Raw genomic sequence first — 12,396 nt, forward strand, 5'->3', positions numbered from 1 at the left:
GACCAGAGAGTCCCGGGTTCGGTTACCACTAGGGGCACGTACCACCAAAAAAAATAATAAAAGAGATATTCAGCCTAGCCAGTGTAGCTCAGTGGATTGAGTGTCATCCCATAGACTGAGAGGTCCTGGTTTGATTCCCAGTCAGGGCACATGCCCTGGTTTTGGGCTCAATTCCTGATGCCAGGTGTGCAGGAGGCAGCTGATCAATGTTTCTCTCTCACATTGATATTTCTATCTCTTGTTCCCTTCTTCTCTCTGAAGAAAAAAAAAAATCAATAAAAACATATTAAAAAACAAAAGATATTCAAATTCTTCCCTTTCACTATTTTCAAAGTAATTCCCACATTTAGGTGGTTGAAGAATAGAGCCAGAAAAAGTATCTCTTAATTTCAGTATTAAGAATAGGGAGCCCTGGCTGATTTTGCTCAGTGGTTAGAGCATCGGCCCCACAGACCAGAGTCTCTGGTTTGATTCCCAGTCAGGGGCACACACCTCAATTGGGGGTTCTATCCCCAGCCCTGGTCAGGGTTGTGAGGGAGGCAACCAATCAATGTGTCTCTCTCTCACATCAATGTTCTCTCTATCTCTTTCTCTCTCTCTCTCTCCCTTCCTTCCATTCTATCTAAAAATCAATGGAAAAATATCCTCAGGTGAGGATTTAAAAAAAGGAATAACGAGCACAGTTAAATAATTTACAGCTTTATCATTCATATGACAAAAGTATAAAACATTTTTTATCACAAGGCCCATGAATATATAAATAGCTATAAAATTTAAATGCAAAAGAATAAAATCAATTACAAGCAGCAATTTTTACTGAGCTAGGTCTCAATGCAGATACCAACACTAGGTTCTATTCTATACCTTGGCTGGTCTGTAGAAAAAGTTAGGGCCAAAGTACTGTCATTCCAAGTGAGAATTGAAGTTATAGTATATTTCCTAAGTATTCTTTTATTTTATTATTATTATATAAAATATGTTTTTATTGATTTTAGAGAGAGAGGAATGGAGCGGGAGAGAGAAAAACATTGATGTATAAGAGAAATATCCTATGTGCACCCCAACTGGGGATCAAACCCACAATCTAGATATAGGCCCTGACCGGGAATCAAACCAGCGACCCTTTGGTGCACTGGAGGACACTCAACCAACTGAGCCAACCGGCCAGGGCCTAAGTATTCTTTATCACCTGACTTTGATAATTGTCTTCCTTGACTCCAAATTAAGTTCTAAAAAGTTGAGTGTTTGCCTTGTGACCAGTGCTTTGTTAAGTTCAGACCAACTGTGACATTTAATAAATTACCATTTGACTCAGAAGTTTGCAGGGAGAACAGGCTACTTTAATAGATGTTCGGATTTGGAGAGAGGTTGCAAAATCCTTCCTTTCCCCACTGGTATGTAAGCTTTACCATTCTCTCAGGGTCAGGACTAAGGTTCAAGTCTTAGTAAGTAGTATTAATTAATATTAAACCTAATATGAGGCAGACACTATCCTGGGCTCAGGGGAGAAAATGGAGAGTGATGAAGATATGTTTCCTGTCTTCATTGTGCTTACAAGTCTACTGGAGAAAAGCAGAAAAGTACAAGGAGCTATTTCAACTAAGTGTGACAACCATTGACAACAGTGACTTTTTCTTTAACTCCTAGTAACTTCCAGAATTCCAGTGTTTTTCGTTTTTCTTTTTTAATCCTCACCTGAGGATATGTTTGTTGATTTCAAAGAGAGGAAGGCAGAGAAAGAGAGAGGAACGTCAATGTAAAAGAGAAATATCAATCTGTTACCTCCCGTATGCACCCCAATCAGGGATTGAACCCGCAACTAGGTATGTGACCTACCTGGGAATCAAACCTGCAATCTTTTTTGATGTATGGGAGGATGCTCCAATTAGCAGCCACCTGGCTCCAGTGTTTTTCAAATTGCAGGTTGCAATCCCTGAGTGGATCTCAAAAGTGCATTTTTAGAGGAATATTTAAAAAGTGACCCTGCCAGCCCTGGCTGGTTTAGCTCAGCAGTTAGAGTGTTGGCCTGCAGTCTGGAGAGACTCGGGTTCGGTTCCCACTGAGGGCATGTGCCTCGGTTGCAGTTCGTCCCGGGTCCTGGTTGGGTTGTGCGGGTGGCGGCCGCTCGATGTGTCCCTTTCACGTCGATATCTCTCTCTCTCTCTCTCTTCCTCTCTCTCCCTCCCACTCTATCTGAACAAAAAAATGGAGGAATGTCCTCGGGTGAGGATAAAAAAAAAAAGTGGCCCGGCTGGTGTGGCTCAGAGGTTGAGCATCGACCCATGCAGGTCGCCAGTTCAATTCCCAGTCAGGGCACATGCCCAGGTTGTGGGCCTGGTCCCCAGTGAAGGGCATGCGGGAGGTGGCCAATCAATGTTCACTCTCGTTGATGTTTCTATCTCCCCTTCTCCTTTCCTCTCTCTCTAAAATCAATAAAGAAAAAATATTTTTAAAAAAGAAGAAAGAACGCATTTAAAATAAATAAGCAAAATAAAAATTAATACCTAAAGAACAGTATGCTAAGTGAAATAAGCCAGTCAGAGAAAGGCAAGTACCATATGACTTCACTCATATGTGGAATTTAATGAACAAAATGAACCAACAAGCAAAACAGAGACATACTCCTAGATAGAGAGCAGACTGTCAGCTATGGGGGAGGGGAAGAGGCTGGTGGGAAGGGACTGAGCATAAAAGAAAGAGAAAGAGCTCATTGACACAGACAATAGTATGGTGTTTGTGGGGTGGGGGGTGGGGGATGGAGGTGAAAGAGGGTGAAGTGGGAATAAATGGTGATGGAAAAAAATAAACTTTGCACAACAATTAAAAAATAACAAGTAATAAAAATTTTTATGCACAAAAGTAGAGAGAATAATGCAGTGAACCCCATATATATATTCCCATCCTTTAGATTTAAGAATCAACAAAATTTTTCATTTTTTCACTTTAAGAATTAAAACAGGTCCTGGCCGGTTTGGCTCAGCGGTTGGAGCATCGGCCTGTGGTCCAGAGAGGTCCGGTTCGGTTCCCGCTAAGGGTACGTATCTCGGTTGCAGTTTGTCACTGACCCTGGTTGGTTGTGCGCACGGTGGCAACCACTCGATGTGTCCCTTTCACGTCGATGTTTCTCTCTCTCTCTCTCTCTGTTCCTCTCTCTCCCTCCCACTCTACCTGGGCAAAAAATGGAAAAATGTCCTCGGGTGAGGATGATAAAAAAAAAAAAAAATTAAAACAGGATAGCTATGGATATTGCACAAAAAAAGAGTATTAGTCCATAAAACGTGAGTGATTTGTGTGTGTATGTGTGTGTGTGTGTGTGTGTGTGTGTGTGTATTTACTGAGTTCAAGACCTAAAAAAAGAAAAAAAAAAAGTAGGGCCTGGCTGGTATGGCTCAGTGGTTGAGCATCGACCGGTGCACCAAGAGGTCGCTGGTTCCATTCCCAGGGCATGCAGGAAGCGGTCGATGGATGTTCTCTCTCATTGACGTCTCTCTCTCTCCCCCCTTCCCTAAAAATCAATAAAGAAAAACATTTTTTTTTTTTTAAATGTAGGACTGCCCTGGCCAGTTTGGCTCAACGGTTGGAGTGTTGGTCTGCGGACCAGAGAGTCCCGAGTTCGGTTCCCACTAGGGGCATGCCCCCCCCACCAAAAATGTAGAACTGTCAAAAAGGAAAGAAAGAACACGAAAGTAGGAAAGAGCCTGACAAACCTCAGAGGGAAGGGGTGGGGGGATGGGAAAAGATAAACCAAAGAATTTATATGCATATATGCATAACCAATAGATACAGATAATAGTTTGGGGAAAGCAGGAGGGGTGGGAGTAGGGAGGAGGGGGTCACTGGGGGGTAAAGGGGGTGGGACATCTGTAATACTTTCAACAATAAAGATTTTTTTTAAAAAAGACTAGAGAGCACAGATATAAACCATGCATATGTGGTCAACAGATTTTTTTTTTTTAATCCTCACCTGAGGACATTTTGCATGTATCTTCAGACAGAGTTGGGGGGGGGGGTGAAGAGAGAGAGAAACATCAATGTGAGAGAGACACATGGAGTGATTGCCACCCACACAACCCTAACCAGGGCCGGAGTCAAACCGCAACCGAGGCACGTACCCTTAGCGGGAACTGATCCCAGGACTCTCTGGTCCATAGGCTGATGTTCTAACCGCTGAGCCAAATTGGCCAGGGCTATGGTCAACAGATTTAGACAAGGGTGCTAACAATGCACAATGGGGAAAGGTTAGTTCTTCAATAAATGGTGTTAGGAAAACTGTATGTCCACATTCAAAATAATAAAATTGGATTCTTATTTTACACAATGCACACACATACACACGGAAAGAAAGAGAAGAAAATCACTGTATCCATTTGTATCCCTAGCACAAATACAATGCTCTGTAAGGAGGCTTTGGATAAATGATTAATAATGCCAATAACAAACAGAAATATGAGGAGATAGAAAAATTCCAGGATATACACATAAAATTAACTTTTCAAGACAAAAAGCTGGCTTACAAGGTAGAATTTTCATGCATATATCACTATTACTCAGCTAATGTGGACTAAGAAACTTCTCTGTCCAGGCAATATGCTAAATGCCTGAGATGTAGAAATAATTAAAACACAGCCCTTCAGACCTGGCCAGTTTGGCTCAGCAGTTGAGCGTCAGCCTGCGGACCAGAGAGGTCCTGGTTCGGTTCCTGCTGGGGGCACGTACCACAAAAAAAAAAAAAATAAATAAAATAAAACACAGCCCTTTTTTCTCAGAGCTTGCTACTGTGTGGAGAAACAGCTGGGAAAAAATAGAAAAGTAGTTATTTCCACATAAAAGAATCAACACTTGAAAATGCTCCTCTCATTATAACTAACACACATACACAAGCACATGAATGTATAGCTGTGTTTTATTTGTTTATACCAATGAGATCATATACATATGAATTAATACATATTGTCATTAAATAATCGATCAGAAATATCTTTATAAATCAGTATAGTGCTACCTCATTCTTTTTGATGGCTACATAATGTGAATGTGTCATAATCCATTCCCCTATTATTTAGGTTGTTATCCTAAATCTCCAAGGCTACAATTAACCCCTATCTTTATACACCCTTGCTAGCTTTTCTATCACAGTCTTCAAAATGGGATTGCTAAATATGGTTGCTCTTGTATTTTAAAACTGTCAAGTATTTTTTGCTTCCAAAAAACAATTGCACTGCCTGGCTGGTGTGGCTCAGTGATTGAGCATCGACTCATGCGCCAAGAGGTTGCCAGTTCAATTCTAGGTTAGGGCACATGCCAAGGTGTGGGCCAACTCCCTGGTGGGGGCATGCAGGAGGTGGCCAACCAATGTTCTCTCTCATCGATGTTTCTCTCTCTCTCTCCAAAAATCAATAAAGAAAAAAATAATTGCACCAACAATTTGAATAACTATTTCCTCACACTTTTACCAACATTGTATATTATCAATTCTGTACATTATTAAACTTGTAATTCAATGCTAATACTTTTGTTTTAAAATTTTACATTTCCTAAATTACTAGTGAGATTGTCTACCTTTTAATATATTCATTGTCTATTATTCTGTGTTCTTTATAATATTAGCCTTTTATATATCGCAAATATTTTTTTTTGTTTTGACTTATCTTTATTCTTGAATGTATTACAGATGTTCCCCCTTTTTTCCCCATTGACCCCCCTCCTCCCCAATCCCACCCCACTTCTGCCTTCCCCACACTATTGTCAATGTTCATTGTTTATGTATATATGCATAGAAGTTCTTCGGTTTATCTCATCCCGCCCTCCCTCCCCCCTTCCCTTGGAGGTTCATCAGTCTAACAACCAATCAGTACTTCTTAATTCCTTCTTTTTCACCCAACCCCAACCCCCACCCAAGCAACAAAAAGTTCTTTGTATCAATGAGTCTGTTTCTGTTCTGCTTGCTCATTTTGTTTATAGATTCAATTGTTGATAGATATGTATTAATTGTCATTTTATTGCTCATATTTTTGTTCTTCTTTGCCTTCAAGAAGACCCTTCAACATTTCATATAATACTGTTTTGGTGGTGGTGAATTCTTTTAGCTTTTTCTTGTCTGGGAAATTGCCAGGAACCAGCTGGAGAGCAGAATCCCTGAGTTCAAGCATTGGGAATGAAGACAGACACGGATATGGGATCAGGAGGACTGTCCTCAGCTTCAATATGCTTTATTACATGCCTTTTATACCTTACAGCAAAAGTTTAGTGATGTAAGAAAATAGGATCTTCTTGATATAATACCCAGGGCTACAACAATGCTATATAGAATTAGTTTGCCTTGTGGATAAGGGGAGCACCCAGGAACACCCAGGTCCACCCAGGAACATCCAGTCTGTTATCTCAGGTATTTGAAGGTACATTGGGTCACACTTAGCCCCAAGCTGCACAAACACAATGCAAGCCTAATTCCTTGAGATTGTGGGGGAGGTTGAGTCTCTGACTCAAGACCTCCAGGTTCTGTGAACTCTGTCAGACAGACACGTAGCCAGCTCCCAACAGGAAACTCTTGATATGTCCATCGATTCTAAATGATAGTTTTGTAGGATAGAGCATTTTTGGTTGTAGGTCGTTGCTTTTCATCACTTTGATATCTCTTGCCACTCCTTTCTGGCCTGCAAAGTTTCTTTTGAAAAATCGACTGACAGTCTTATGGGAGCTCCTTTGTAGGTAACTAACTGTTTTTCTCTTGCTGCTTTTAAGATTCTCTCTTTGTCTTTAACCTTTGGCATTTTTTGATGATGTGTCTTGGTGTGGACCTCTTGGGGTTTATCTTATTTGGGACTCTCTGTGCTTCCTGGACTTGTATGTCTGTTTCCTTCACCAGGTTAGGGAAATTTTCTGTAATTATTGTTTCAAATAGGTTTTCAATTTCTTGCTCTCTCTCTTCCTCTTCTGGCAACCCTATGATGTGAATGCTGGCATGCCTGAAGTTGTCTCAGAGGCTCCTTACACTATCCTCGATTTTTTGGATTCTCTTTTCTTTTTGCTATTCTGATTGAGTGTTTTTTGCTTCCTTATATTCCAAATTGATGGCTTGCTTCTTGGCTTTACCTATTCTACTATTGATTCCCTGTAAATTATTCTTTTTTTTTATCCTCATCCAAGGACATTTTTCCAGTTTTTGTTCAGATAGAGTGGGAGGAAGAGAGAGAGAGAGAAACATCGATGTGAAAGGGACACATCGAGTGGTTGCCACCTGCACAACCCAACCAGGGCCGGGAACAAACTGCAACCGAGGTACATGCCCTTAGTGGGAACCGAACCCGGGTCTCTCGAGACCGCAGGCCAACGCTCTAACCGCTGAGCCAAACCTGCCAGGGAGTAAATTATTCTTTATTTCAGTGCATACTTTGTTTCTGACTGGTCCTTTTTTATGTTGTTGATGTTCTCACTAAGTTCCTTGGAGGTCTCCTTAAGTTTCTTGAAGGTCTCACTAAGTCCCTTGGATGTCTCACCAAGTTCCTTGAGCAACCTTATAACCTGTTTTCTGAACTCTCCATCTGAAGAATTGTTTATCTCCATTTTGTAAAACAGAATTTGTACATACTTGTTCTCATCTATCTGCGAAGCTGAAGCAGGTAGCAGGGATCTAGTTCACTGGTAAACAGGCGCATTCACACACTCCAGGAAACTGCGGCCAAGCAGACTTAATCCTCCAAAAGGACAGGAAAACTTTCCCTGGGGTACTAAAACTATTGCATATATTTTTCTCAGTCATTTGTATTTTAATTTTGTTTATTGTGGTTTTGTAGAACTGAAGTTTTTTCATCTTCATATAATATCTGTTACTTTTTTTCTTTATGGCTTTTCATTTTTTATATTTTGCTTAGGAAGGACTTCTCTGCTCTAAAATTATAAAGATAACCTTCCATAATAAAAGATAACCTTTCACCTAACACTTTTTATGAATTTAAAAATTGTTTACTTATTTAAATCTAGTTGAATTAATTTTTGTGGCAGAGAGGCAAGGAGCTGCTTTCCCCATTCTGGCACTGACCAGTGAACAAACAATTTTCCTGATATAATTTTTTCTAATCTAGAAGATAACTCTGAAAGGTAAGTTCAGTCCCACCTGAACCACATAAACTAAGTGATTCTTACTACTGAGTCAGAATATATGCTGAACAGAGCAAAAGCATTGGTATTATTAGTGCTATCATCCTAGATATAATTATAAGGGATTCTACAAGTACTATCAGGAACTCTATTAGGAAGCTCTCTAATTGATGAGATTTTTAGTAAACAATTTTGTGTTAATATGTTTTTTTCTACCTGGTTCTCTTTATGTGTGTGATACCTGGGACAAAAATATACATATTTTATAAACAGGTTGAAATAGTAGAAAAGGAGGGAAAAGATGTTGAATTGTATGAAAGTTTATTTCTATTGGCTAGCTAGCCCAATAAGCATTGCCAATCCCCTCTCCCTGGCCTGCCTCCACAATTGGAAAAATTTATATACTTGATTTCCAGTCTCTTAGTCAACCAGGGTGGCCATGTGTCACAGTTCTGGCCAAAGGGTATAAGGGTAAGTCTTTTACTTTCCCAAAAGCACAGATGTATCTGGCTCCACTCCTTCCCCCTTTTCCTTCTCTGAACATGAATGTGATATCTGAAGATGCAGCAGCCATCCTGTGTCTAGGAGATAACCAGTTATCCTGCCAAGGGATGGAGTGGAAACAGAAAGAGCCCGAGTCTTCGATGACAGTGGTAAACCCCTACACCAAGCCTGGCCTGGAGACTTCTTGTGATATGAGATAATTATATATCATTATTCTTATGTTACTGTTAGACAGGTTTCTTGTACCAGAAAGTATTTTGAATTGTACACATGGTGTGAGCCCAATATTCTGAAAAAAGTGAATAAAACAATTTCAATATTTCTTACTAGCCCTGGCCAGTTTGGCCTGCGGACCAAAGAGTCCCGGGTTCGGTTCCTGTTAAGGGTACATACCTTGGTTGCAGTTTGTCCCCGGCCCTGGATGGGGTTGTGTGGGTGGCAACCAGTCGATGCGTCTCTCTCACATTGATGTTTGTCTCTCTCTTTTCCCCCCTCTCTCCTTTCCACTCTATCTGAAGATAAATACAAAAATGTCCTTGGGTGAGAATAAAAAAAAAATTCTTACTAATGCAATTTATAAATTTATCATAAGTTGCTTTCTAGGGATTGCTTTCTATAGATTAAAAACTCACAAAGAGCCATGGCTGTGTGGCTCAGCTGGCTGTCCTGGTCAGGGTAAATACCTAGGTTGTGGATTCAATTCCTGGTCAGGGCTAATACGGGAGGCAACCTATCGATGTTTCTCTCATATTTTGATGCTTTTCTCTCTCTTCCTCTCTCTCTAAAATCAATAAGCATGTCCTTGGGTGAAGATTAAAAAATAAAACAAACTCACAAAGAAACAATTTAAAATAGCAGAATTTATTTTAATATAATGATATATATGTTTGCATATATACTATTTAAAAAATAAGCATGTAAACTATAATCATTATAAAACATAAATCAGCCTTAATTTAATATTATCAGAGTAAAAGAGCATGTATAGAAGTCAGTCTAACATTGTTGCATTTGCTTATTAAAGTTAGAATACATAAAATATTTAGCATATTGTATTTTATCTTATTTCAGTTTTCATCATTAGGTATAAATACCCTTAGGAATGTGCCAACTTATAATTTACATTCAAATAACCAAAACCCATTAACTGTTATTAAAGTACAACTAGCCTAAATTAAAACCCTGAGGAATTAAAATATTTTTTACACAATAGTTATGGTTAAGTGCAATTCCATGTCTGTACTACTTTATTTAAGGTCATACTTGGTAAGGCATAATAAAAATAAAATCTACATAAATTACAATCTAAATCTACATTTTATTTCTTGCTACATAGTTGTTTTATTTCCCCCAAAAGTAGTTTTTGCATTGCATGTCATTCTGGACCTCTTCACCACCTGCTGGCTTATTTGCTTTATACACAATAGTTAAGATTTGTACACATTAAGCTGAGCTATTTGATATGTTGGTTCAGACAAAACACACCCGAAGAACTACATATTAGAGAGTTCATGTCCGTGTTCAACCATGGCCTGCACAAACTGCTTGAAGACTCGATCCATGTAAGTGGATTGCCTTGGCCAGATCCCCTCCAAAAAACCAATATGGCCTCCATAAGAAGTAAGGACCAAAGCAACATTAGGATTTTGCTTAGCAGTTTCTATTGGAATAGCTTGGGGAAAAAGGGGTGGGGGATAAGAGAGGGAAGGAGAGAGAAAATATATAATTATTACCAATTTTTCGATAAAAGGAAATAAGAAAAAGTGTGTGTCTTTATCATTTCTAATCATTATTAACAAAACACCATTAAACAAATATTTGTAATAAGTAAGGCTAATAGAATAAATCTGACTAATTTATATTAACCATCTATATTCTTTTGTTAAAAATGTTTTTGTTGATTTTCTAGAGAGAAAAAGGGCAGAGGAGAGAGAGAGAGAGAGAGACATGGATATGAGAGGGAAACATCGCCTGGGGTTCAAACCCAAAACCTGGAAATGCACCTTGACCGGGAATTGAACTGGTGACGTTTCAGTGCACAGGATGACATTCAACCAACCTAGCCTCACTGGCCAGGGTATATTCTTATAATAGTTCATGCTTATGATTATGTATTGGGCCATCATTTTTGAAAGAATCAATCCAAGTGTTTAATCATAATACAAAAGAACAGGTCCAGTATTATTATGAGAAATTAAAAGATATTTCAAGGAATGGTAAATACTTGCATTATGCTATAAGAGTCTCACTTAGGTGTTTTTTTTTTCCTCACTCGAGGACATTTTCCCATTTTTTGTTCAGATGGAGTGGGAGGGAGGGAGAGAGAAACACTGATGTGAAAGGGACACATCAAGTGGCTGCCACCTGCACGACCCAACTAGGGCCAGGGACAAACTGCAACCGAGGTACGTGCCCTTAGCAGGAACTGAACCCGGGTCTCTCCGGACCGCAGGCCAATGCTCTAACCGCTGAGCCAAACCAGCCAGGGCTCACTTAGGTGTTATACCAGGAAAGAAAAACAACTAATCTTATTACCTTTGTGAGAGTTATAAATTCATTATATATGACCTGGGTTAACATTAATCAAAGTTAGATTCCTGGGGATAAATGATGGCTGAATCAAGGATTTGAAATTATGCATATGATTTATATAGTAAAAACATTTATAGATAGTTAAAAAGAATGGGATAAAATACTACTCCGAGTGGTAACAGTAATTATCTTTGGATGGTAAAAAACATTGGTGATTTTTTTTTTTTTATATTCCTTCTCTGAATTTCTATTTATAGTGAGGAAAAAGAATAATTTTATTTTGAAAATATAGTCATTGTATGTAAATAGTTCACTAGTAATGAGCATCTTTTTCATATGCTCTACAAAATCTATCCTGAGTGAAAATTTACTCTAAAGGATATGAATTAAAGCTCTTCTTTTCCACCCCTCACTGTTAGAGTTCAAACAGTGAAAATGTTTTGATTTAAAATCTATAATAGATCCCAACCTGGCTTGAAAAGTGTTTTGATTTAAGATACGCTAAATCTTATCTCTCTATTTAAAATAACGTGGTTGTGCCCTGGCTGGTTTGGCTCAGCAGTTAGAGCATTGGCCTGTGGTCCAGAGAGACCCGGGTTCGGTTCCCGCTAAGGGCACGTACCTCGGTCGCAGTTTGTCCCTGGCCCTGGTTGGGGTTGTGCAAGAGGCAGTCACTAGATGTGTTCCTTTCACGTAGATGTTTCTCTCTCTCTCTCTCTTCCTCTTTCTCCCTCCCACTCTATCTGAACAAAAATGGAAAATGTCCTTGGGTGAGGATTAAAAAAAAATAACATGGTTGATGCAATACTTAGACTTTCACATCTTGAGCAGAGTCTTAGAGGTAAATGAGCTAACTAAAGGTCAGATCTCAACAACTCACGGTGCCTGGAAAAGAAGCTGACACACTATAAAGAGAACTGAGTGAGACCCTTCTAAGACAGAGCTACTACTGTGGCTAAGTTACCTGTTTAGAAGATGCTCTAAATTTGATCCCTCATAATACTCCCTAAATCAAGGTCCAGTAAGTCAAGTTCTTATCTAAAAGGGGCCCTGAACTCACATTCTTAGCCAGCTACACCTAAAAATAAACATCTATACATCTATTTTGGGATCAGGTGTGTGAGCTTAAGGGGAGGAGCAAGTGAAATGACTGATACTATTTTTGTTTTTCCTTTTTTTTTTTAATCCTCACCGGAGGACATTTTTTCCATTTTTTGTTCAGGTAGAGTGGGAGGGAGAGAGAGGAACAGAGAGAGAGAGAGA

At 39.3% G+C, this 12,396-nt stretch overlaps 1 protein-coding gene across 1 annotated transcript in view; it reads right to left on the reverse strand.

The window, feature by feature from the left end:
• Positions 1-9,586: 9,586 nt before the first annotated feature.
• Positions 9,587-12,396, reverse strand: part of ABHD3 (abhydrolase domain containing 3, phospholipase) — a 48,083-nt gene continuing 45,273 nt past the window's right edge. Inside the window, exon 9 of the mRNA XM_036244963.1 lies at positions 9,587-10,273. Within this exon, the coding sequence (XP_036100856.1) occupies positions 10,095-10,273 (179 nt within the window). The 3' untranslated portion in view covers positions 9,587-10,094. The remainder of the gene's footprint in view (positions 10,274-12,396) is intronic.

Source organism: Molossus molossus, unplaced genomic scaffold (genome assembly GCF_014108415.1).
Source record: "Molossus molossus isolate mMolMol1 unplaced genomic scaffold, mMolMol1.p scaffold_m16_p_6, whole genome shotgun sequence".
NCBI classification, from domain to species: domain Eukaryota; kingdom Metazoa; phylum Chordata; class Mammalia; order Chiroptera; family Molossidae; genus Molossus; species Molossus molossus.